Source organism: Pseudonaja textilis, chromosome 7 (assembly GCF_049901715.1).
Source record: "Pseudonaja textilis isolate UNSWEBS1 chromosome 7, rPseTex1.2, whole genome shotgun sequence".
Taxonomy (NCBI): Eukaryota; Metazoa; Chordata; class Lepidosauria; order Squamata; family Elapidae; genus Pseudonaja; species Pseudonaja textilis.
Genome location: NC_141996.1, coordinates 11601187 through 11628269, shown reverse-complemented (window position 1 = coordinate 11628269; position 27083 = coordinate 11601187). Strand labels below are relative to the sequence as shown.

The following is a 27083-nucleotide window of genomic DNA, read 5'->3' as shown; positions in this document are numbered from 1 at the left end:
TGAATACATGGATACATATAAGAAAAATTAAAGAAACAATAGGACAGGGACAGTTGGCACATTGGTACGCTCATGCTTGTAATGACCATTTTTCAACTTACAACTGTGGCAGCATCTTCATGCTCACACAATCAAAAGTCAGATGCTTGACAAGTGGCATGTATTAATCACAATTGCAGTATCCTGGGGTCAAGTCAAGCAAAGTCAATGGGGAAGTGTGATGCCCCTGTTAGAGTCTAAATCCGAGGAGGAAGACGAACAGCTGACAGGGAGTGTGGCTCCATTGGCTGTGGTGACAACTGGGGGAGGGCAAAGTCAGGCTGGGCAGATCAGGGGAGAGGTAGAACAAGGGAGAGGGAGTTCAGAGGAACACCCAGGCCCACCCCATCTTCATCCTAGGGCACACAGGGAGGAATGGAGGAGAGAGCAATGTGGCTTACGGAGGAGGAAAGGGTCCTGATTCCCTTCATTAGCCACCTCTGGGAAGAGAGTTTAAAAGAGATGCATGCTGAGTGTGGTGTCTGCTGGGAACAAATGTGAGTTTATCTTTTGTGTACTTTGGTTATCTGTGTTCCTGGCGTCTTCCCAATCATGTTAAGTTATTGCTGTGCTTTTATGTCTGGAATTCTTGCTTCTGCCCTGCCAGACTAATTACCTCATTTTACCTTGACTGGACTTACAGTTACAGTTTTTGTTGACACTGTTTTAGACTTGATTCTCTGCAGCCAGAAGGTAACCAGGACATTGGGGGCAAAGTTGGAACTAATAAAGGGACTCCTACTGATTAACTGACTGTGTTGCCTTTTGCCACGCCCCAGGTCATCACAGGAAACCATATTCATTTAACAACTGTGTTGCTAACTTACCAACTGAAGTGATTTACTTAACAAGTGTGGCAAGAAAGAAATAGGGCAAAGCTCACTTAATAACTGTCTTGCTTAGCGACAGAAATGTTGGGCTCAATTGTGGTCATAAATTGAGGACTACCTGTATAACTGCAAATCTGTTCATTCAGATGAGTGGGTTCTTGATTTTTGCCAGAAACCAGCATTAAACATGGCGAACTGTGCCGTGTGACTGCAATCATAAAGCTAATTGGTTGTCAAGCACGTGATATGCAGTCATGTGACCATGGGGGAAAGAGTCAAGTGACCATTTACAATGGCTGGGTGTATATATGCTCCATGATGGTCATAAATGCAATTAGTCATTAAGTGACAGTCGTAAGTTATCTGTAATTCCTCTCTCTGGAATTCCTTTTTCTTCTCTGTTAATGACCAACATATAAAGTACTTGAGGGATCCTTGGTGCTCTCTGAGCTTTGGTTTTTTTCTTGCAGATGTTTCATTATCCAAATTGATGCACTGGTGATGTTCCCTAGTTGGGTAATGCAATGTCTGCAAGACAACAACCATACTCAGAGAGCATCAAGGGCCTCTCATTTCAACCCTGAGCTACAAATATTTTGTTTTATTGACATATAGAGTACTACGCCTTTTCACACCGTGTTTTGCTTTGCTCTAGACTTTTCCCCCATTCCAGACTGTCCATTTTTGAAAGAAAAATGCCTTACTTTATTCTGGCAACTTTGTCAGCGTAGCTTAAATAAATCTCGGCGGTGGGAGACAGTCCGATTTATGCAGTAATATTTTTATACCAGCACAAGATTTGTTAGGTAGATTGGTTATGAGAAACAGCCTGTAGTTTTCTTGTAAATATAATCATGTTTTTTCTTCTTCTCTTCTCTTGTCTTGTCTTGATCTCATTTCAAAGTACTGATTGATAAAGAGGAATATTTGAGGCTCAGGGTTGAAATTAAGGGGTCCTTGGTGATCTCTAAGCTTGCTTGTTTTCTTGCAAATGTTTTGTTACCCAAACTTGGAAACATCTTATCACTTGTTGCTTGTATGTACACTGAGAGCTTCTGCACTGGAGACAAATTCCCTGAGTGTGTCCAATCACACTTGGCCAATAAAGAATTTCTATTCTATTCTATTCTATTCTATTCTATTCTATTCTATTCTATTCTATTCTATTCTATTCTAGCCTAGCCTAGCCTAGCCTAGCCTAGCCTAGCCTATTCTATTCTATTCTAGTCTAGTCTAGTCTAGTCTAGTCTAGTCTAGTCTAGTCCAGTCCAGTCTATTCTATTCTAGTCTAGTCTAGTCCAGTCTATTCTAGTCTAATCTAGTCTATTCTATTCTAGTCTAATCTAGTCTAATCTAGTCTAGTCTAGTCTAGTCCAGTCCAGTCTATTCTATTCTAATCTATTCTAGTCTAGTCTAGTCTAGTCTAGTCCAGTCCAGTCCAGTCTATTATAGTCTAGTCTAGTCTAGTCTAATCTAGTCTAGTCTATTCATAGTCTTCGAATTATAACAGTTCATTTAGTGACCATTCAAAGTTACAACAACACTGAAAAAAGTGACTTATGACCTTTTTTCACAGTTACAACCTCTCTAGCTTCCCCATGATCATGTGATCAAAATTCAGGTGCTTGGCAACTGGCTCATACTTATGACCATTGCTGTGTCCCAAGGTCATGTAATTAATTTTTGCAACCTTTTGGTAGGCAAAGTCAATGAAGAAGCCAGGTTCACTGAACACCCAGGTTACTAACTTATCAACTGCAGTGATTCACTTAACAATTGTGGCAAGAAATGTGGTAAAATGGGGGCAAAACTCAATAAAAGAAATTATGGGCTCAATTGTGGTCATAAGTCGAGGACTACCTGGAGTTTGGGTAAGGAAACATCTGCAAGAAAACAAGCAAGCTCAGAGAGCACCAAGGACCCATTCATTTTAATCCTGACTCACAAATATTCCTCTTTATTAATAATGAACTAGAAATACAGTCCAACAGAAAGTCAAATTATGAGAGGGACTCCATTGATTTGTGCCCAATCAAATGATAATAGGTCTTTTTTTTCTGGCAAACTACAATAGATACGAATGTCAAAACAATGAACAGAAGCACTACTCCAATGAGGAAAAACACTTGGAGGACAGAGCCGGTCTCTTGCAGGTCCAGCCAATTGCCAAAGAACTCTATTTCTGTTCTTCTATTACCTGTTGAAGGAGAAAAATATGGTCACCTTGGACAGTTTATAAATAATAGCAATAGCACTTAGACTTATATACCACTTCACAGTGCTTTATAGCCCTCTCTAAGCGGTTCACAGGGTCAGCATATTGCCCCCAACAATCATTTTACCCACCCTGGAAGGATGGAAGGCCGAGTCAATTTTGAGCCTGGCGAGAATCGAACTGCTGAACTGGTGGCAGCTGGCAGTCAGCAGAAATAGCCTGCAATACTGCATTCTAACCACTGCGCCACCACGGCTCTCATCAGAATCATAAAAAAGGGCTCTGGAGATCAAGATCATTTTTGTTTTTATTTAGTACCTGCAAGTTGAAGCAAAATCATACAGTGAGATCTGCTTCCTAGCTAATTTTTTGGACTATTTCCAGTAGTTGTGTGAGCAAATTATGGTGCACAAGAAGAGATGAGCTGTGGTGGCGCAGTGGTTAGAGTGCAGTACTGCAGGCTACTTCTGCTGACTGCCAGCTGACTGCAATCTGGCAGTTTGAATCTCACCAGGCTTAAGGTTGATTCAGCCTTCCATCCTTCCAAGGTCAGTACAATGAGGACCCAGATTGTTGGGGGCAATAGACTGACTTTGTAAAACTGCTTAGGGAGGGCTGTAAAGCACAGCGAAGTGGTATATAAGTCTAAATGCTCTTTTGCTATATTAGCAGGGCTGGGATTCTACCAGTTCGCACCTATTCGCTAGAACCGGTTGTTAACATTCTAAGCAGTTCGGAGAACTGATTGTTAGAAGAAATGACTGGCTTAATCCTGTAAGGAAGGCAGGAAGGAAACATTCTGGTGTTGCTTACAGAAACTGCCTCTCCGTTAACCCTTATTACATTCTTGGCAGGACTAGACTTCCTGTCCCAGGAAGGTCTGTGGAGTTTTTTTCCCCTCCTTTGCTGGCACTTTGCTTGTGTGGAGGGACCATTCAAAGTTACAATGGCACTGAAAAAAGTGACTTATGACCATTTTTCACACTTACGACTGTTTCAGCATCCCCACAGTCATGAGAGGCCAGGCGAGGAGTTGCGTGCCTCGATGTGAGTGATATTGAGTTGGCCACACCCAGTCAATAACATGACCACCAAGCCACATCCACCCAATCATATGACTTCCAAGCCATGCCCACCAACTAAGCCACACCCACAGAACCGGTTGTTAAAAAATTTGAATCCCTCCTCTGTATATTACCCCTTTTTACCGCAACAAATATGCAAAGGAGGATCTTTCCTTATCAATCTAGGACAACTCTGGAGGAAATTACATAATGATGGAAAATATAGAAATCATCTATTCCATTTGATGTTTCAAATATGGTGAAATGATATCACCAGTAGCTATTTGGGCATAGCTGCATGAATGAAGTACATCTGAAGCACAGATACAAGAGTGCGCAGGGCGACATCAGCAAGATAGCAGATGAAACATTTTAATGCAAATGTTTTTTCTTTGGACAAGTGTGCAGTGTAGATGCATGGACAGAAGAGGTTGAATCACCATGTGGCATCCTGTCCTCCATCTTGCCAACTATTACACACACACACACACAGACACAGAGACAGACAGGCAGACAGATACCACTGAATGCCTGTTGCCTGAATTTGCTATGGCAATTAGTGGTGTTCTGCGTAATCTATCAATAAGACTGAGTTTTACCTTTTGTAGTAGTTTCATTTTCATCAAGATTTGTTTCATTTTCTGTAGGAAAAAGTGGGTTTCATTAGTAAGCACAAGTCTACCACTGCCAATATACCGTCTGGGTGTCTTAGTGAACTGACTATAGAGATCTAGTTCACATAATACAAATCACACCTGAATGGGTTTAACTATAACACATTACATCTCAAATGACACTGAAAAGCCATCTAAGCTAAAACTGGTTTACTTTAAATAGAAACACTCATTAAGCCTCCCTACATCTCTGAAGTGTTTATCCTTGAGAGCACTTTTAAATCAGACCTTTTTCTACCTTGACTTGTAATGTAGCTTCAAATTGATTATATTTTGCATAATTCCAGTTCTGAACAGGAAGCACATTAGACCCAGATAAATAATGCCAACTTATATGAATGGGCATTCAGTACTAAAAATGTGATTCATCTGGACTTGATTTCACCGTTAGCTTTGTCCAAAAAGTGACTAGTGATTACGCTAAGAATAACTAAGCAGTGGCATTCAACAAAACAGCAGCAGAAAAACAGCTTAACTTTTTTGGGGAAAAAGGGTCCAGCATTATTCAAGATAGGCCTCCTCACAGTTTTAAATGAAGCCCCTATCAATTCCTAAGGGATTTGTTGCTAGGTAAAAGTGTGTAGGTGTGGGTGATTCTAGGATTTATGGATAACTTTTATCCTTCATGCTCCAGACTGGAGAAAGTATGTGTTGTGGTTCGCCAACAGCCGGTGCGGACGGCAGAGGCATCGGACAGTGAGGATGAAAGGGAACCAGTCAGGCAGTCTGGCGAGGACTTGGTGAGGGTCCTGTGTCCGATGCGGGGATGGGGCCAGGACCATCTGAGAGTGGAGTGCTGCCTTTGGAGCTTTCGGAGTCTGGCAGCAGCAAGGCAGAAGACCCAAGGGAGCCTGTTCCCAGTGCACATGTGCACAGAGCTGCTAGAAGGCGAGAGCAGCTGAAACAAAAAGGGCGACTCGGGAGTAAGGCTGGGAGGTGATTGCCCTTCCCATAAGGGATAAAAGTCAGGCCTCAATGACGAAGAGCCTCGCAGGAAGCAAAGTAGTTCAGTAATTTCTGAGTCCTTCTTGAAGCTTCTGTACTCTGGTTGTTGTTTTTTCTGGGGTTTTGGGTTGGTTTATGATTAGCCTTAATTGGACTTCTGTTTCTTGGCAGCATTCAACAGCACTGAAAAGTGTGCTCCTATCTGGAGGAACTGTGTCTAATTAGTTTCGGCTGGGAATGCAAGTAATTCCCAGTGTCGCATTAAAAAAGGTTTTACTTTTAAATTCAGTTTGTGGTTTATTAAGTTTGACGAAGCCTGGGTCAGAACAGTGTGTATCCTCAGATCAAGGAATGATGAATGAAACTACGGATGGATGAATATGGATGGATAATGGATGGAAACAGAGGTGGTCACGTCTACCCTGGCCACGCCCACCCGGCATCCCGAGGTCAAACACAACCCTGATGTGGCCCTCAATGAAATAGAGTTTGACACCCCTGATGTAGAGGGAGGGGCTATTCTGGTGGTTTCCAGAGATAAACACAAGAAGGAGGAGGATTTCCCATGAATTCGGTCCAACATTTGCTGCAGAAGACCTTAGTCTATTTTTACTATATTTAATAATGCGTGTTAAAGTTATTAACAAAATAATTCATTATTTTATTATTTTATATATTACTTTAATGTAAATTATTTTATTTATATTAATACCTATTTTGTTACCTGCTTTTAGTATGGTGTAGGTGGTTTCCATCCCTCCACGAATGTGATTGTACACATGGCAATGTAAAAGCCAAATCCCAGGATTAAATGCTACCAGTTCAATTGTCTGAAAAGTTGCAGGAATGAGGTCGTATACATCTCTTCTGTGATTGTGATCTATCTGTGGGAAGACAGGAAGCATTATAAAGATTTCCTAAAGATAGTTCTTGACTTACATCCACAACTGGGATTGAACCAGAGGTGGTATTCATCAGGTTCTGACCAGTTCTGGAGAACCGGTAGCGGAAATTTTGAGTAGTTTGGAGAACCGGCAAATACCACCTCTGACTGGAGATTTTACAGTATCTTTCCTCTGCCACGCCCACCAAGCCACGCCCACAGAACCTGTAGTCTAAAAATTAGAATCCCACCACCAGACTGAACATTGCATAATTTCATACATAAGTGAGGTGGTCGTTGAGGCACACCTGATTTTATGACTTTTTTTGCCACGGTTCTTAAGGCAATCATGCGGTCATTAAGTGAACCTGGCTTATGTCAAATGAATGTTGGAAGTGGAAACATAAAAGAAGGAACTTTTTATCATCTATGGTGGACATGTGATAAAGCAAAAAAAAATAAATGCAGTATGATTCTTACCCTAATACAGAAAATCCTGAAAATGGAGATAGAAATGAAACCAGGATTTTTCCTTTTGGGATTAATGGAAAAAGAACCGGAGAAAACATTTGGAACTTTGTTACTATACATGTTGACAACATATTGTATGGGCCAAAATGGAAGGACACTTTGATACCTACCATGGAAGAATGGATACAGAAATTGATGGAGTTGGCGGAAATGGCAAAACTGACTAATCTGATGAAAGAAAAGAATACAAGTACTTTTGTTTCCACATGGAAACTGCTTCTGAGCTTGGTGCATTAGATGGATAGATCCTTATAGAAATGACTTGTTCATATTATTATGGAAAAGCAAAAAGCTGTGATTTGATGCTAATGCCTTATTGTACCTCAACAGAGAGTTGGAAGTCAATGCTTCTTTTTCTTTTCTTTTCCCTATCTTTCCTCACTCCTATTTTCCATTTTCCCTCCCTCCTCACTGCTCTTTTATTTATTTAATCATATTTTTAAGAGAACCTGGCTTCCACCCTTGACTTTGCTGTTGAAAGCTGGCTGGGAAGGTTTCAGATGGCAATTAGCGAACTCCGCGATGCTGCATCTGTCACAAATTTTGGTCCTATGGCTGTGGGAATACTGCAACAATGATAGCTGCAAATAAGTCATTTTTTTTGGTGTAACTTCAAATGGACATTAAATGAATGATTGGGACTATCTGTACTGCTAGGGTTACAGTTCAGGAAGCATATTCTGTTCCTCTTTTACCAACACTGGCATGTTGCTTAGCTTTCTGCTCTGTTGAGGCTGCGAGCAAGCAGAAGTGGGCTGGTGGCCTGCTGGGTCCTGCTGGATGGGATTACTGGAGCCGCCACCGCAAGGTGAGGCAGGGGTCAGGGCATGGGCCCTGAGGTAAGGTGGTACAGGGCATGTGAGGCAGTTGCGGCCCTCACCTTGTGGTGGCAGCACTGGTGTTCTGTGAGGCCTCCTGCCCTGTTGCGAGCAAGCAGAAGAAGTGGCCCTCTTATAAACAGGGAGGGAAAAAGACACTCTCCAAAAATAAGCCCTAGTGCTAATTTTGGGACCCAAAAGAAAATAAGACCAGGTCTTATTTTCAGGGAAACACGGTTAATATGCTTAAGGATGCGATCAGAGGTTAGGATCTGCCCAGCTCCTGATAGACTATTGTGGACTTTGCACTGATCACCAACACTGTTCTGCAGATGTTTTGACTGCTTAAGGCTAAATTCCTGGCTTCTACATAGGCATTTCCCATGTGATTGCAGGTTAGGGTGTTTTTTTAAAAAAACCAATACCCAATTACATTGATCCAGGGAGACATGATGGCTAGCAGTTAAAGATGGTGAGCTTGTCAGCTGGAAAGCTGACAGCTTGGGTTTGAGACACACAATGAGGTGAGCTCCAGCTCCCGCCCACCCAGCAGTTCAAAAGCATGCAAATGCAAGTAGATTAATAGGTACCACTTTGGAAGGAAGATAACAGTGTTCTGTATGCTTTTGGCATATAGTCATGCTGACCATATGACCACAGAAAATAGTTTCAGACAACACTGGGCTCCCTCAGCCTAAAAATGGAGAGGAGCAACGTGCCCTACAGTCAGACATGACTGTATAGGGAAACATTTATCTTAGATTGATCCAATTCAAAAGAGCCAGAAAAGCACAGAGTAGTTTTCTGTCTCTCCTTGTAATTGTTGAGGAGTTGTAACCAAGCTATAAAAAAGAAATGTGAAGCACACACATTTCTAAATGTACTTTCTATACTCTCTATCCTATGTGCTATTCTATTGTTATTATTTCCTTGCTAATTGTTATTATTACAGCAATTTACTCCATTATACTACTAGCTTGATACCTGTGCTTCACTATGAAACTATGTGGTCAGGCTTAGTTTGGGGGGAGGAAAATAAGTGTGGGGGGATCTGCCTCTGCCTCCCAGCATCCATCAGTATCCATCTGGCTAGCATCCTGTCAGTGTGTAAGAGAGTTGAGGGCTGATTGGAAACTGAAACAGTATTTGCTGTGTGAGCAAGAAGGAGACAGCAAGGTGTTGCTTAGCTCAACTGTTCTGTACTAAAGCTGCTTGGTGTTCTGAAACTGAAACTGAAACTGAAACTCCTCTGATTTCTTTTCAGATGGGGAGGAGGAATAGAACTCCTTAGCATCAGAGCATGTTAATAATAATAATATATAAAATTCTAATGCTCTGATAGTCATTTTGAAAAATCCTTTCTTAGCGAGCCCCTAGAATCCAAGAGGAACATACATGCCAAATTTCAAGTTTGTAGGCTTTACGGTTCTGGAGATTTTGTGATGGATGAGTTGTATTTTGCTTTGCAATTGTAGAAAATTATTGTATGCATGTATCAGGCAGTAATATACCAAATCCATAAATAATTTTAGTTCACAAAATACACTGTATTATTAATACATAAATAGTAAAAGCTTCTTGTTTGCAGAACAGGTAGTCCTCGACTTACAACAGTTCATTTAGTGACCTTTCAAATTTACAACAGTGACATGACTGTTTTTCACACTTATGACCTTTGCAGCATCCTCATGGTCATGTGAACAAAATTCAGAGGCTAGGCAGCTGAGTCATATTTATGACAGCTGCAGTGTCCCAGAGTCAAATAATCACCTTTTGTGACCTTCTGACAAGCAAAGTCAATGGGGAAACAAGAGTCACTTAAAACCTGTTACTAATTAAGTGAAGAAGGGTTGTAAAATGGAGCAAAACTCACTTAACAAATTTCTCACTTAGCAGCATAAATTTTGGGCTCAGTTGTGGTCGTAAATTGAGGACTACCTGTATTTGAAAATCTCGTACTTTGTATACAGTTTTACTAAAATACAAATCATATATATTTTGTTATTAAGATTAGAAAGTATTTATAATAACTATGTGATCAACTAACCATATGATTAAAATCAAATATAAATGAAATTATTTTCTTTGGTCCCGGATCCACCAATTATTTTTGGGACTATCACTCTGAATATGCCACTTAAGCCAAAGGTGACTATTAGCATAAAAAGAATTGCCCACTCTGGTCAATACCAACCTTGACAATAAAGGTTTCGCCATGAAAATGGACATTATGGATATCAAGTTCATTTCCCATTCCTATCAGGTACCAATTTGTGCCTTCTCCTTCATTCATGATCAGCCCAGGGAGATTATTAAAGATTTTGCCATTGATTGCTAAAAAAAAGCATGTAAGAGATAGTTGTGAAAGGAATGAATTACAGGTTTGAGTGTTCCTCTGTCCCTTTAAAACCATAACAGAAAATATATGCAGCTCAGGATTGAAATGAGGGGTCCTTGGTGATCTCTGAGCTTGGTTGTTTTCTTGCAGACCTTTCCTTACCCAAACTAAAGGAGCATGTTGTCCATCATTCTTCACACTGCTCTGACTCATCTGGAACGGGGCGGGGTGGGGGCTATGTGAGGATGCTTTTTGTGGATTTTAGTTCTGCGATTAACACAATTCTTCCACATAGACTAGTGTCTAAACTTCAGGACCTTGGGCTTTCTAATTCAATCTGCCTTTGGATTATGGATTTCCTGTTTGGCCACTCACAGAGGGTCAGATTAGGTAATCATCATACCTCTTCAGCCCTTATTCTTTACACTGGTACACCACAGGGTTGCGTGTTCAGTCCCTGACTTGATATTCTTTATGTGCATGACTGCATTCCCACTCACGCTATTAGGCTGAAAAACAGCTTCTATCCCAGGGCACAGTGGTGGTATTCTACCGGTTCTGCCCGGTTCTCCCAAGCCGGTAGCAGCGATGGGCAGCGGAGATTGAATTGGTTCTCTCCACTGCTCTGCTGTTGGGCCCACCCACCCACCCAGGCTCCCATGCTCCCATGCTCACCTTTATCCTCTGAGTTTGAAGCGCAGCTGCTTTGCGCGGCACAGAAGAGCGCTGCGCGGCAGCTGCTGAAGCGACCAGGAGAGTGCAGGCTTGCAGGAGGTGAGTTAGAACGCCTCTGCATCTGTGCAAAGTGTACATTTGGTGTGTCTGCGCACGCAAAGTGTGTGCACGCACGCAAAGCACACCCACCAAGCCACGCCCACCGAACCGGTGGTAAAAATATTTGAATCCCAACACTGCCAGAGCAGTAGCTCTGTTGAATTCTACTGTATAGTGCAGTGTTGGTGCGGTGTTGGGGGTTTTCAGTTCAATGTGTGGAGTGTGAAGGATGTGTGTTTGTGTTTATTTTCATGGCCTTGATGTGCACTGAAGATGGATGTTTGATTTCATTGTACAAGGTGCAATGACAATAAACTAAACTAAACTAAAACATGGTTAGGATGTTGGGTTGGAAATTAGCAAGCCCATGTTTGAGATCCGAATGTATGGGGATGGGTGAGCTCCCGTCCTTCGCTCCAGCTCCTGCTGAGGACGTGAAAGGATCCCCCAACTGGGCATCTCCCGGGCAATGGTAATGTCACTGGCTACTCCTTTCAACCCTGCTTCTGACACGTGCCATTTGATCAGTCAGACTAGGTAACATCAGCAATGCTCAAGCATACATCAAGCACCGAAAATGTTACCTAGTTTGGGTAATGAAACATCTGCAAGAAAACAAGGACCCCCTCACTTGAAGCCCAGGATTTCTTATCCCAAAGGGCTTGACTTTTAGAATCATTGGAATTAACTTTTGGATTCAGAGAATCCTTTGCATAAGCAGAATTCCCAGTGTTCTCTGATCGCTCCATCCTTCCATTTTTATGACCCCCACCCCACAAAAAATACTTGGCTATTGCAAAAATTATTTGAGCACAGGGGCAACTGTGAGGGATGCCTAGATGGCCTCAGCTCCAATGGAAATTGTTGTTTCCTAATGAGAAATGTATTCGTATGTATGTTTTTGATCATCAAGCCTTCATTTCTGTGACTTACTGCTAAGACAGCTCACATATCCAGTGCATTTTGAGAATAAAATGAGACTCATGGAGATTTTACTTATTTGAATATTTTTCCAACTGAAACTTTTCCTACATATATACTGGCTGAGGTGTTGCACCATGGTTGCTTAATCATGGCTAATAAACCAGAATTATTTAGGTGCATAGAATACCCTGAGCCATAACTCACAGGAATGAGTTAGCTGAGGCCGAAGTTAAACTTTCATTTACAGGCCCAGGAGCATCGCTTCACATCAGTTCCCATTATGTTAGAAACACAGCAAAACTGTGGTACAGGGTGTGGAACATTGGCCCTTTTATGACTTGTGAACTTCAACTCCCAGAATTCCTCAGCCAGCCATGTTGAAGTCCACAAGTCATAAAGGGGCCATAAAACAGAATGTAGTTTAAAGGTAAAAAAAAAAACCCACAAAGTATTCATCTGAAAAACCTACTGATACTCACCTCCACTCGCTGAAAATTCATGTTTTGCCAATTGTGTATGATAGTCCTTCTACTCTTAAATATTGTGTGGCTCCCAACCACAACAAAATGGCTTCTGCCTTATATTGTAGTTTGCAACCAGCTATAATCACATAACCTATCTAACCCGGCAAAACTAAACCATATTATAACTTAGTGCAACCTGTGAACCTGGTCAGTATATTAGGTTTGAGAGTAGACCAAGAACATTTTCTTCAAGTTTATTCTAAAGGAGAGAGAGTTCTTTTTTAATTCTAAAGTTTATAGCAGCATAGTGAACCAACAAGGCTGCAACATATCATTATTTTGAAAGCCAAGGTTGGCTTTCACTTTGGGGAAAACGCATGATAGTGCAAAAACCTAAATAATTGATGAAGCATTATATTGTTCAAGAAGTAATTCTCTTATTCCATATACTAAGCAACATACCATTCTTTCTGTTCCCTTTCGTAAAATTACTGGTGGGGTTAAATTCTTCAGGGTTTTTGTGCAAATATTTTACAATGTTGTCATTTAAATACCAAGATTCATTCTCATCAAAAGTCATAAATAGAAGAGTAAATTCACGATCAATATCACTCCTTGAGCCATTTTCATTTAATATCCCCTTTCTGCAAGTTATAAGGGGTCCAATCAAACCACTGTACAAATCCTGAAATTAAAGAACAGAAGGGAAAAAAAACAGCGCAAAGAATGTGTGTGTAATAGTCTCTCCCTGTATGTATATGTCTTCTCTCCCTGTATGTATATGTCTTTATGTACACACACACACACACATACATACACAGGGAGAGACTATTGAATGCAAGACTTTTAAAATAAGTGCAGGAATAATGGACCATGCCAAATAAATAATAAATGAATGGGTTCACGCATGCAAATCTTATATGCTAAAAGCTGCAAAAATTTCATGCTTTGCTGACCCTCCACAAGATCCGCTGGAAGATACCTACTATAAAAACTGCTTGAATACCTGATACATATCCTCCTCAAAATAATTCAGACAATATGGAAATTTTTCAAGATATCCAAGGATAAATAGAGGAGAATTAAGAAAATAAAATCAAAATGGCAATTACAGGCATATGATTAAAGCCCCATCTTTTTGAGACATACATCATGCGTGGCCCTGACTTCTTTTATAACGTCCCTTCTCTTCCCTGCCCTCCAACCGAATGGACACTCTTGAATCCATGGTCTTTCCCTTAACCATTTAGCCTAAGAAATTTAGGTCATTTTCACCCACCTTTTTTAGAGGTTAGGGTTAGACCAGAGATCTCCAAACTTGGATACTTTATGACTTGTAGACTTCAACTCCCAGAATTCCTCAGCCAGCTATGCTGGCTGAGGAATTCTGGGAGTTGAAGTCCACAAGTCTTAATGTTGCCAAGTTTGGGGACCCCTGGGTTGGACAAACTTAGAGGAAGAACAGATAACCCCCTACATAAACCCTGTAAGTCGGATATTTCATTTACCTTTACAAAATGCACTGTTGAATAATAAGCCCAAGAAATACAGTTTGGATCAGAAACGCCAGGGCCTGATTGTTCTGGAATTCTCCAAAGGTATGTGCTTGTTTCTCCTGCATGCAAACATTTGTGTTTAAGAAAGATAGGTTTGGGGAGAAGAGAAAACTAAAATAAAGATGATCAACATCCAACATTCGATGAAAATTGATTCAACTTGGTAATTTTGGTAAAATACCAACTACTTTTTTTAAAAAAGTGTGTCTTGTCTTTAATTCCCAAGATCAGAAGTATATGATGAAGTCCTCACCAAATACCAAAATTCTACTTAGAAGCATCAATATCCAAACTATAAATAGTCCTGGAAGTTACAATAGCACTGAAAAATGTGACTTATGACCGTTGTCAGCGTTCCAGCAAACCTCAATTCCAATCAGTAACTCCAAGACAAACATATCTCAAAGGTACTTTTATTAGAATAGCACCTGGCACATCCACGGAAACCCAAATCTAAAGTTTTTTAGGGTTTCCACAATTTCTCAAACTACAAATCCATCCCCGCTTGGTCGTCATCACATCACATGGCCCGATCATGATCCGTCCAAAAGTAAGATCCTTATTACACCCTGCGCCATACTAAATGACCTTGGATTAACAAAAGAATTTTATTTTGTCTACTTAGAGCTACTTAATTGAAATCACCCCCTTTCCACTCTCCCAGGCTATGTGGCAGCGTGGAATATGGATTCCAAAGCTGAAAACCATTTTTCACATTTATACAGCAGCCCCATCAGTGGTGGGATTCCAACTTCCATGCTACCGGTTCTGTGCACTTGGTGCGCACATGCAACACTCAAAGATCGCCCTTGCGCAGCACTCAAAGATCGTCTGAGCTGGTTTTGTTAGCTCAGCTGGGGCGCGGCAATCCGCTCTGCCAGGCAAATCAGCTGAGCTGGAATAAATGGAATAAAGGACTGGAAAGAGCAGGGGTGGATGGGTGGGGCCAGGCAGAGGTGCTATTTGCCAGTTCTCTGAACTGGTCAAAATTTCTGCTACTGGTACACCAGAATCGGCCCGAATCTGCAGAATATACCACCTCTGATCCCCATGGTCACATGATCAAAAGTCAGACATTTGGCAACTGGCTTATATTTATGATGGTTGCCAGTCACGTGATCCCTTTTGGAGACCTTCTGAGGAGTAAAACCAATGGAAAAGCCAGATTCACTTTACAACGGTGTTACTAACTGCAGTGATTCACATAATTGTGGCAAGACTCACTTAACAACTGTCTCGCTCAGCAACAGAAATTTTAATTGTGGTTACAGGTTAAGGACTACCTGCTTAAACAATTTAAGTTATGGTTAGCAATCCACTAAAAACATTGTATGCAATTGATTTTTAAGTGTCTGAATATTGTTTTCAGACCAAACTAAATTGGTTCAACATGGTTTGTTGGACAAACTATAGTTAGATGGGAAGCAACTAAAACTAAGGAGAAATTTCCTGACAGTGAGAACTATTAACCAGTGGAACAACTTACCTCCAGAAGTTGTGAATTCTCCAACACTGGAAGTTTTTAAGAAGACACTGAACAACCATTTGTCTGAAATGGTAGAGCGTTTTCTGCCTGTCTAGAAGGCCTCCAAGGTCCCTTCCAATTCTGTTATTTTATTCTATTCTATTTGTTATCAATACAGTAAACCACAACTTTGGAGCATGCAATAGCATGAACCCAGCCCCTAATTTCAATATCTTAAAGCAGCCGTGCATTTTCCTAAGGTTAGCACGTCAACCTTCATCACCTGTTGCACCATTTCGGGAAGAATCAAAACTGGTGCTATCTGCTCCTTAGCATATTCAGAAGCAGTTTGGGGGAAATAACTGTACTAGTCAGTCCATGGGATGAAACATGGACAGGAAATTCCCACTTTTCATATTCCATAGGAATACTAGAAAGAAAGCAATGGGAAACCCCTTCCATTTTGGGGCTAATAAAGCAAAACTATGAAGTCATCAGGAATCAAATCGGGGTGGGTTTCAAAAATTTAAGCAACCAGTTCTCTGCCTGGTTGCTGGGTGGGCGTGGTCATGGTGGGCGTGGCCTAGTGGGCTTCCTGCATCATGGGTTTCACCCTCCCCGGGTTCCAGAGGCTTTCCTCAAGCCTCCAGAAGGGCGAAAACGGCCTCCCCCAGGCTCCGCAGACCCTGGAGCAGAGGTGGTATTCAGCAGGATCTGACCAGTTCTGGAGAAAAAATACTACTTCTGACTGGAGATTTTACAGTATCCTTCCTCTGCCATGCCCACCAAGCCACCCCCAGAGAACCGGTAGTAAAAAAATTTGAATCCCACCACTGCCCTGGAGGCCTGTTTTTCCCCTCCTGAGACTCTGGAGGCTTTCCTCGCATCTCTGGGAAGGCGAAAACGGCCTCCTCTGGTCTCCAAAGGCCCTCCGGAGGCTGGAAACAGACTCATTTCTGGCCTCTGGAACTTCCGGAAGGCCCGTTTTTCACCTCCTCAAGCATCCACGTGGGCCCTGTACTTCCCTGGCAACCTAAACAGGCCCTGTGGAGACTCCTGGGAGGGGCAGGGTGGGCAGGGCCAACCAGGGGTGGGATTTGCTGAACCGGTAATTAAAAATGATAAAATTAGATCCCGGTTCACTCAAACTGGGGCAAACCAGTAGTAGCCCACCCCTGAATCAAATCCAACTCATAAGACTTGTGTGAAATTCGGCAGGATTGTGTCTCCTGTCCTGATCCACCACTGTACCTGGCATGGTAACGTGGGCTTTCGTTCCAGCATCTTCTTGTACTCCATGAGCTGATATTGAGTAGGGCCTACTGGCTTTGTTCTTAAATATAATTACTACCAAGTCACCAACTTCTGCGTGAATGAATGGCCCTAAGGCAAAATCAAATCAAAACAAAAAAAAAACAATGAGTATTGTATATTTTTTTAAAAAATATATGTTATTAGAATCAAGGAATGGAAGAACTCTCATCTCATTCTAAAGAATGAGCATTAAATTAATTATACTATGATAAAAGATACTAATTCATAGATCGATACCCTATTTTTTTTAGCAGATAAGGTGTTAAAGCAGAAATGGTTCTCATTTGACTGTAAATGTTAGCCTACAAAATACATCCTTCACTTTAAATGGCCAGCTCTGGATGAAGATACTTGAATTAATATTAATAATATATTTTAAACAATGAGACACTACTTTAAAAATCAACAAGACTCATTTCCAGCCTGGTTTATCAAACTTTCTCTGTGTCAAAGAGTATTGATATGCTGCTCCATCTTCTAGTGAGAAGCGTAGTTTGCAACCTGTCTATGCAGATTCCCAGGCCATGGTTGTCCCAAAGGTGTTTTTCTTTTAATTTATTTATTGGTTTGCTTGTACGTTTATTTATTTAGCATGTTTATATAGCAACCTACCTCTCTAACAGCAATTCTGGGCACATATAACAATCAAATAAAACCAGGGATACATAAAAGCAATCGTTATAAAAATATAAAAATCGTTATTACAAAGGAAATATTGTAAAAAATGTAAAATATACAAAGCACACCAAGAAAGCCAAGTATGAACCACAGTGGAGCCATTTCAGAATGTCTCTGGTTTCTTGGAAGCACTGGGCGTGGTCACATAACCAGGTCTTAAGGAATTTCCAAGGTTATAGCAGGCAGGGGTGGGATTCAAAAATCCCAGCAACCGGTTCAATGCCCGGTTGCTGGGTGGGCGGGGCTATGGTGGGCAGGGCCTACCGGACATCCTGTTTCCGGCTTCCGGTGGGCCTCCAGAGGCTGTGGGAGGCCGTTTTCCCCCTCACAAGGGTCCAAAGGCCTCCCCCAGGCCTCTGGGAGGGTGAAAACATCCTCTGGAGGCCTAGGCCCGTTTTGCCACTTCCTGTTTTTCTGGGAAGGCCATTTTTGGCCCTCCCAAGGGTCCAGATACCTCCCCTGGTCTTCCGGGAGAGTGAAAACGGCCTCCCCCAGGCTCTGGAGGTCCTCTGGAAGCCAGAAACAGGAAACTGGCCCAGAAGGCCTGTTTTTCCCCCTCCCAGAGCCTCTGCGCAGACCCTGCACTTGCCTCCATTGAAAATGGGCCGCATGGAGACTCCTGGGAAGGGAGGGGCGGGGCCAGCCGATCGGTTGAAATACCGGTTCGACGAACCAGCTGTAACTTTAACATCCAGTTCGCCCGAACTGGTCCGAACCGGTAGAATCCCACCCCTGACAACAGGAATGGAGCTAACCTCAGGTGGGGAAGGATGTCCCATAAGGCACATGCCACAGCGAGAAGGCCTATCTCCTTGGACCATCCCAGGCAGATGGTGGCAATATGCTTTTCCCTGCTGGATTGAATGGGGTGATGTCATCAGAGGTCATCGGTCCTTCAGATAAGCCAGTCCCTTCCCATGAAAGGCTTATTAATGAACACATTGAGCAAGAGAAGACTGAGATAAGACCTGATAACAGGGAAGAAGATATGGATTTATTTTCTATAGTGCCTGAGGATAGAACAAGAACAGTGAAAAAAAGTAAGGTTCTACATTGCACAGGTATAGATAGGTGGTACCTGGCTCAGTAACTGCGAGAAGAATCTTGGAGTCCTAGTGGACAATCACTTGAATATGAGCCAGAAGTGTGCAGCAGCTGCCAAAAAAGCCGCCACAGTTCTAGAGTGCATAAACAGAGGGGTAGAATCAAGATCACGTGAAGTGTTAATACCACTTTATAATGCCTTGGTAAGGCCTCACTTGGAATACTGCATTCAGTTTTGGTCACCGCAATGTAAAAAAGATGTTGAGACTCTGGAAAGAGTGCAGAGAAGAGCAACAAAGATGATTAGGGGACCGGAGGCTAAAACATATGAAGAACGGTTGCAGGAATTGTGTGTGTCTGGTTTAATGAAAAAAAGGACTAGGGGTGACATTATAGCAATGTTCCAATATCTAAGGGGCTGCCAAAAAGAAAAGAAGATCAAGCTATTCTCCAAAGCATCAGAAAGCAGGACAAGAAGCAATGGATGGAAAGTAATCAAGGAGAGAAGCAACCTAGAACCAAGGAGAAATTTCCTGACAATTAATCAGTAGGTAGAAGTTCTACAGAGGAAAGAAATATTCCTGAATACAAGAGCTACTAAGCAGAAGAACATCTGAAATCAAAGAAAGCTCCATTACTAGAGTTTTTAAAGCACAGGTTGGATAACCTTTGTTGTGGAGGGCAGAGTCTGATGAGTCTTTCTCAAGCAGGGGTTTGGACCAATAAAGTCCAAAGTCCTTTCCAACCATATGATTCTACAGTAATGGCATTGCAGCAATGACTTTTATTTTGTGGAAGCAAATGGGACACTGAACAATGCATATCGGCACAATGATGAGAAATACTGCTCTTTGGAAATTAGGAGATAAAAGACAAAACAGAAAGAAAATGGAAGCTATTGGAATGGAGGTCCAAGGGGATTTGTCTCAGCCATTTCTTATCCTTTTACATTGATATCACAATCCTAAGCACACATCGCAAGGAAAAATTTTTAATTGAAATCAGCAGGGCTCCCCTTTGCAACGAAAATGTGCTTGCAATTGTTTTAAAACTCATGTATCAAAACTATACCTCATGCTTTATCCAAGTTCCTCACCTAGAATTTGTAGGTGTTCCTCTTTGAATGTCCTTTTTTTGTGCTCCATAAATCTTCCGTCTATATATTCTCTATAAACCACCTTCTTGTATTTCGAACCTATCGTATCTTCAGCCTGGCTCACAAATATATGTCCGTAACTTGAAAAATAAGTAAAAGTATAACAATAGTCATAATTCTGTATTATAATTAATCATTTGTACACATCCACTGTCAATAATTCCTGGAGACAAGAAATCACACATCAAGCCACTGAAAATGACAGTGAAAATTTCTATTTTAAAATTCAGAATGGTTATTTACTTATGACTGATTTTCATACTTACGACCGTGGCAGCATCCCTGTGGTCATGTGATCAAAATTCAAACGGTTGGCAACCGACTCATACCTATGACGGTTGCAGAATCACATGATCATATTTTGCAAAGACGGGGAGCAAAATCAATGGGGAAGCCAGATTCAGTTGTCATGCCCCTGTTGGAGACTGACTCTGAGGGAGAGGAGGAACAGACGACAGGGAGTGGAAATGTGGCTCTGGAGGTTGTGGAGGAGGCTGGGGAAGGGCAGAGGCGGCTGAGCAGTCAGAGGAGGACCCAGGCCCATCCCCTCTCCATCCTAGGGCAGGCAGAGAGGAGAGGATACGGGAGAAACATGAATGGTGTAGTCTAAGGGAGAGGAAAGGGCCTTGATCCTCTTCATGGGCTGCAGCTATGAGAACTGGTTAAAAGGACGGGCATGCGTAGGGGCCCGTGCTGGAAACAAAGCGTGGAAATATCTCTAGTCTGTCATTCCTCTCTGAGTTTGGTGTCCTTCCCAGTGTATGTTCCAATATCTGTGGACATCTTCAAGCCCTTATCCTGCCTGGTTCCCTTAATTGCTTCAGTGTGGTTTGTGTTGTTTTTACTCTTCATAATTTATAGGCATTTTTAGTTTAAATGGCATTTCCTCCTTTTTGTAACTGCTTGTGGGGGAGTTTTTTGTCTCCAATCAAGGATATTTGGAGCTTTGAAGCAAAGTGAAGGAATAAAAGGAACTTCACCTATTTTTGTGACTGTTTATTTTATATCCCACCCTGGGTCATCACAGTTAACAACTAACGTAACAATTGCAACAATTCATTTAACAACCATGGCATGAAGGGACAATGGAAAGGGGCTAAACTCACTTATCAAATGTCTCACTTAGCAACACAAATTTTGGGCTCCATTGTGGTCGTAAATCAAGGACTATCTGTACTATTTCTGAATACAGATGATTTTACTTCCATGTGAATATCCATAGCTTTGACAGTAAAATCTCTTAAAAGAAATGGGTATGTCAATCAAACAACTATATTTTCTCCTTTGTTTTTACTGGGAATTAGTTATGATTAGATGGATTGGGGTCAAGATTTTGGTAAACTCAGCTATAAGGTTATTCATCCTGTTTTCAATGCAAATCTTCTTTCCCGGATGGCTCAAGCTGGTTTACACTGACCTATTTTGAAAATGCTTCAACATGCTGGGTTTGATTTCTTTTTTCTTTTTAATACTTTTATTCATAAACATTTTTGAATACAGCATTTTGTCCGAGTATATTATTTACAAGAAACAAAAACCATAGCTAATACTATAATAGATATTAAACCATTAACTAATAATAGCAATAATATAATGCATAAATTAATAGCTCTAATGATAGTATAGCTCCGATATAGCAAAAATATCACCAAAATTTTTAATAGCTTTTTTTTTTATGCCTAATACTTTCATATTTTCATATTTTCAGTACTTCTAATGGTTAGAGTTATAAAACAGCTCTGCTTTTAATACATACATTCATTGTTTTTCTTCCTATAACTTCTACCTCTTGTCTTTAACCACTCATAGAATCTATTCTATACCAGGTAGTATTCTGAGTCTTCTTTCTCTCTTATTTTTAAGGTTAATCTGTCCATCTCAGCACATTCTAGAATTTTCCTAATTACCTCCTCATCTGATGGGGTATTCTCAAGTTTCCAGTATTTTGCAAAGCTAATCCTTGCTGCTGTCAATATATGTAAAACTAAATATGCAGTTCATTTATCGTAACCCTCTGAGATTATGACCAGCAAATATACTTCTGGTTTCCAGTCTATCTTCTCTTTAGTTATTTTTTCCAGCTATAAAGTTATAAATCCTGTTTTCAATGCAAAGCTTCTTTCCCAGATAGCTCAAGCTGGTTTACACTGACCTATTTTGAAACTGCTCCAACATGCTGGGTTTAATTTCTAAAGAGACAAGTGGTAGGGATAATATCAACCTTCTGACCTGGATGCAGAACATAACCTCAGTGTCAGGAAGTGCTGTACTACCGGGACGGGGTAGGCACTCGGCTGCAGCGCATGGTTGAGGGTGGCCTTGTAGTCACCACAGATCCTTACGGACCCGTCCGGCTTGATCGGGGTGACTATTAGGGTTTCCCACCGGACATGGTCTATCGGCTCTAGGACCCCTTGTGCGATGAGCTTGTCTAGTTGCTCATCAATTTTGGGTTTGAGTGCGAAGGGCATTCGCCGTGACTTAAGGCGGATTGGGGCAATGTTCGGGTTCAGGTTGAAAGTTATTGGGGACCCCCGGTACTTGCCTAGGTTGCCGTTGAAGACCTCCTGGAAATCCCTCACGAGCGTCTCCTCCCAGTATGCATCGGTGACGTGGTTGATGCCAGTCACCTCGATCCCAAATGGCACGAACCACTCCAGTCCCAGCAGGCTCGGGTGGTCTTTGTCCACAATGGTGAGCAGAAGCACCACTGTATGCCCCTTGAATGCCACTTTAAAATGTCCAATCCCAACCACAGGAATGCAGTTTCCCTGATAATCTTTCAGGGTCAGCTTCTGGCTCTCCAATTCGTGTTTGTGAATGGTGGGCACCAGACGCTTGATGGTACGCCAGGAGACCATGGAGAGGCAGGATCCAGAATCTACCTCCATCTCACATGGCTGGCCCTCAATGCTCACCTCCACGGTCATCTTCCGGGCATTGATTGTGTTCGAGTGCCCGATGATGACCATCTGGTGGGTCTCCTCTTTGCGCCGGGTTTCGCTGAACTGCTTGTTTCTTCCGTCTCAGCTCCACCGGATGTCCGTATGGCGGTCTCTGGTTCTGGGGGGGGGGTGCCATCTCATCGCTGGGGGCTGTGATTCCTTTTGTTCCGGCATGTGTCCCTGTTTGTCTCAGTGCTGGCAAATAGCATCTAGGAACCGGCACTCCAAATGGGGATGGTCGCTTCCGCACCCAGCATACTGGAACCCTGACTTACGACCTCTCCGTTCCCATCGGTGTTGTTCCGCCTGCAGTCTGTGGATCTCCTCTTCTTCGTCCTCAGTTTCAGAGAGGGAGTCGATATCCCCGTAGTGTGTGGTTGTGTCTTTGTGGCTGGCCTTTGGTCGCTTTTCCGGGGTTGGCGTCGTCTCTGTGGTTGTTGGGCAGTCTGTTGTGTTCATCAGCTGCATCTTTGCCGTTGAGTGTTTTGCTGCCTCGGCCGCGGTTGCTTCGGTGATAGCCTCGGTTACAGAGACATCTTTTTGCACCATCATTTGACTCTGGAGGATGGGTTCCCATAGTCCTAGGACCACGCGGTCATGCAGAGCCTTGTCCATGTTGGTGAACCCGCACATTCCCCCGAGGTCTTTGAGGGTGGCCACGAAATCGCTGATGCTTTCGCCCTCCTTCTGGTCCCTCCGGTAGAATTCATGCCGCCGGATGAGGTTGGGTAGGGTGGGGGCATAGTGGTTCTGTAGCAGCTGGTCTAGGTCGGTCCAGTCCATCTCCTTCACATCTCGGGGTTTGGTGAGTGCTTTGGCCATTTTGAACACTGCGGGCTCACAGTGTGTCAGGAACACAGCCCTGTTCTTCTGGTCATAGCCATAGAGACATTACTCAATCCACCCCTGACCGCGCCAGACATTGTCAAAGAGACTAATAAAGACAAGAGGCTGGTGCGGGTCTTGAATTGGGTGGAAAAAGGGTGGCCGGAAACCGACGGCAGTGAGCAATTTAAAGCTTTCTGGAACCGGCAGACTGAACTGTTCACACAGAAAGGGTGCATACTTTGGGGGGATAGGGTGGTAATCCCTGAAATGCTACAAAAGAGGGTGCTGGCTATGTTGCACGAGGGGCACCCGGGCATAGTCAAGATGAAAGCCCTGGCCAGGAGTTATGCCTGGTGGCCAGGAATGGACAAACAGATTGAAACTTGGGTGGCCTCATGAAGAAAATGCCAGGAAGCAAGACCAAATCCTCCCTCCGCACCAATTCTGGAATGGGAGACTCCCAGAGGGCCATGGTCCAGGGTCCACATAGACTTCACCGGACCCACAAAGGGATACACATTCCTAATCATGGTCGACGCTTACTCCAACTGGCTGGAAGTTAACATCATGAAATCCACCACCACAGAGGCCATCATCAAAGAACTAACTATTTTCCACCCATGGACTGCCAGACGTGCTAGTGTCAGACAACGGACCACAATTTACCACACTAGCATTTGAAAAATTCCTGGCAGAACGGGGCATACGGCATGCGTTAACAGCACCCACTCATCTGGCGGTGAACGGGCGGGCAGAACGCATGGTTCGTTACACAAAAAGTGTAATAGAAAAAATTGAAACCGGGGACATACATGACAAAATAAATAAAATGCTACTAATACAACACATAACACCCAATACAAGGACAAATAAAAGCCCAGCAGAGCTACTGATGGGCAGAAAATTACGGTCCCAGCTAGACAGACTGCACCCCACATACAACCCCGAGAAACCTCCAGACTCATCAAGCAAATACTGAATATTTGCTCCAGGAGACGCAGTCTACGCAAAAAACTTCACAGGGGACCCGCTCTGGGTACCAGCAAAAATAACCCAATCGTACCGACTACAAACAAGCTGGAAGCTGGAAGTGGCACATTGATCAACTAAGGTCGAGAACAACCACCGACAACACGGACAGCACACAAACACCACAAATAAACATCAATAAAGAAACCAGAGGGGGAGGAAGCCCCAAGCACACAAAGAGAAGAAGAAAATTCCTGAACAGAACCCAAACACCCCCAACCCCAAATAAACCAGCAATACTCACCAGTAAACGTCATCAACAGAAGGGAACCCACAGCAGACGAGCAACAGGGTGCTTCACCTGGAAGGAGCAGCCAAGCCAGCTCAACCAGCCCGGAAAGATCAGGTGGGAACAGCGGAGCCGACAACTCGACCGACCCAGATAGACCAGGTGGGAGTTGCAGCGATAGGCCTGACTCACCCTTCCAGGCAGTTCCATCGAGGAGGATGAGAGCGACAAGAAGTCCACCCAAACCGGCCGACAACCAGACAACAACTGAGTTGCACAGGTCAAATAGGCAAGTATGGAGCCCCGCCTACCTGCATGACTACATCACATAGGATTGAACCAAGAGGGGAGGGGTGTTCTGTATTAACATACTTCAAATACTAACTTCTGATTGGTCAACACAAACTGTATTGTGATTGGTCCACTGAACGGCCGTGATTGGTCCACTAAGAATCAACCGTTAATTACAGAACAGAGCCCACTCACGGGCTGGGTGTCATCATTCACATTCTCCAATTAAATATATTTGCGGGCAAAAGCTCTGGTATTTTAGTTACAATCTTTTAAAGATAAGAGTTGGAATGTACTTTTGATTTCAAACTGCACTGCTCTTCCAGATTTCCTTCCTCCACCCCACCCCCCTTTATGGCAACTACTAAAACAGGCATAGGAATGTTTTATGAGTTGACACTCAGAGGTTGTGATGACCCCGGGGCATGGCACAAAAGCAACAAAGTCACAAAAGTAGGTAAAGTTACTTTAATACCTCCAACTTGGCCCCCAATGTCCAGTTATCGGCTGGAGAAAAAACTCTCCCAAGAACAAGTTTTAAAGGGAAGAAATTCAGTCCGAACCCAAAGTGCATATAAATTATAAATAAAAACCAACACAAACCATGCTGCAGCAATTAATGAGACAGGGCAGGATAAGGAATTGCATTCAAAAGATAACAAAACATACACAGTTGGGAGGATGCCAAAACCCAGATAAGACTTGACAAACAAAGATAATTCACACTTTGCTTCCAGCAAGGTTCTGTGCTCAAACACCCTTTTAAAATCCTATTTTCCCAGCTGCAGCTACTGAAGGGAATCAGGGCCCTTTTCTCCCCCATAACCCACGTAACTCACATTGCTCCCTTCTCCGTTCCCCCCTGCATGCCCTAGGATGAAGATAGGGTGGGCCTGGATCTTCCTCTGAATGCCCAGCTGGACTGTGCCCTTCCCCAGTTTCTTCCCCAGCCACCGGAGCCACACTCCCACTCCCTGTCAGCTGCTCGACCTCCCCCTCAGAATCAGATTCCAACAGGAGCATGACAGAGATTCTTGGTGCTCCCTGAGCTTGGCTGTTTTCTTACAGATGCTTCATTACCCAGCTAGGCAGCACCATCGTGGACTACAAATATTCTCTACTATCGAACATAGAATATGGAATCATAGCACTAGAAGGGACCTTGGAGGTCTTCTAGTCCAGGGATCCCCTACCCCTGGTCCATGGACCAGCATTGGTCCATGCCCTGCCAGAAACTGGGCTGTGTAAACAAGTGAAGCCCCATCCAAGGGTGTGATGGCCAAGAGTATATCAGAAATATAACAAAACCCAAAACGTAACTAAAAGTCCTTTAATGGCTTCAACTTGGCCTCACTGTTTAATTGTTCACAGTGGAGGAATAAACTATTTTCAGAATAACATTTCAAAGGAAAGAAACACAGTTCAAATTCAAAGAGCCGATAACGAAGCAAAACCCAAAAACAAATTGCATTGAATAAAGTTCCATGACAGACCAGGATAGATAATTGCCAACTTCAGGAAGATGACCAGGGACAGTCTGTTGGAAGAACACCAACCAAGATAAACCTTCTTTAGGAATAAAACACTAATTTGTCTCCAGCGTCTGCGTCAGCACGCAGGTCCAACCTTTTATGCAGATTTCACACCTGCAACCCATGAAGAGGATCGTGGCCCTCTCCTCCCGAGTAGACCACATTTTACCCTGATCCTCTCCTCCCTGTGTGCCCTAGGATGGATAGGGGATGGGCCTGGGTCCTCCTCTGATTGCTCAGCCGGCCTCTGCCCTTCCCCAGCCTCCTCCACCAACTCCGGAGCCACACTTCCACTCCCTGTTGGCTGCTCCCCCTCTTCCTCAGAGTCAGTCTCCACCAGGGGCATGACAATGGGATGCAGGGGGACTGTGAAACCATGTCCCCTCTGGTCTGTGGAAAGAACTCTCTCTATGGCACTGGTCCTTGGTGCCCAACAGGTTGGGGGCCACTGCTCTAGTCCAACCCCCTTCTCAAGGCAGGAGATCTTATATTATCCCGTTAAAATGTCCATTCTGCT

General features: G+C 43.0%; 1 protein-coding gene across 1 annotated transcript in view; it reads right to left on the bottom strand.

Annotated features, from left to right (window-relative positions):
* Positions 1-2378: 2378 nt before the first annotated feature.
* HEPHL1 (hephaestin like 1) overlaps positions 2379-27083 on the bottom strand; it is a 53611-nt gene continuing 28906 nt past the window's right edge. The window contains exons 13-20 of the mRNA XM_087937019.1: positions 19653-19792; positions 16772-16903; positions 14008-14114; positions 12962-13184; positions 10194-10333; positions 6492-6651; positions 4748-4789; positions 2379-3066 (exon numbers count right to left, since the gene is read on the bottom strand). Of these exons, the coding sequence (XP_087793145.1) occupies positions 2870-3066; positions 4748-4789; positions 6492-6651; positions 10194-10333; positions 12962-13184; positions 14008-14114; positions 16772-16903; positions 19653-19792 (1141 nt within the window). The 3' untranslated portion in view covers positions 2379-2869. The remainder of the gene's footprint in view (positions 3067-4747; positions 4790-6491; positions 6652-10193; positions 10334-12961; positions 13185-14007; positions 14115-16771; positions 16904-19652; positions 19793-27083) is intronic.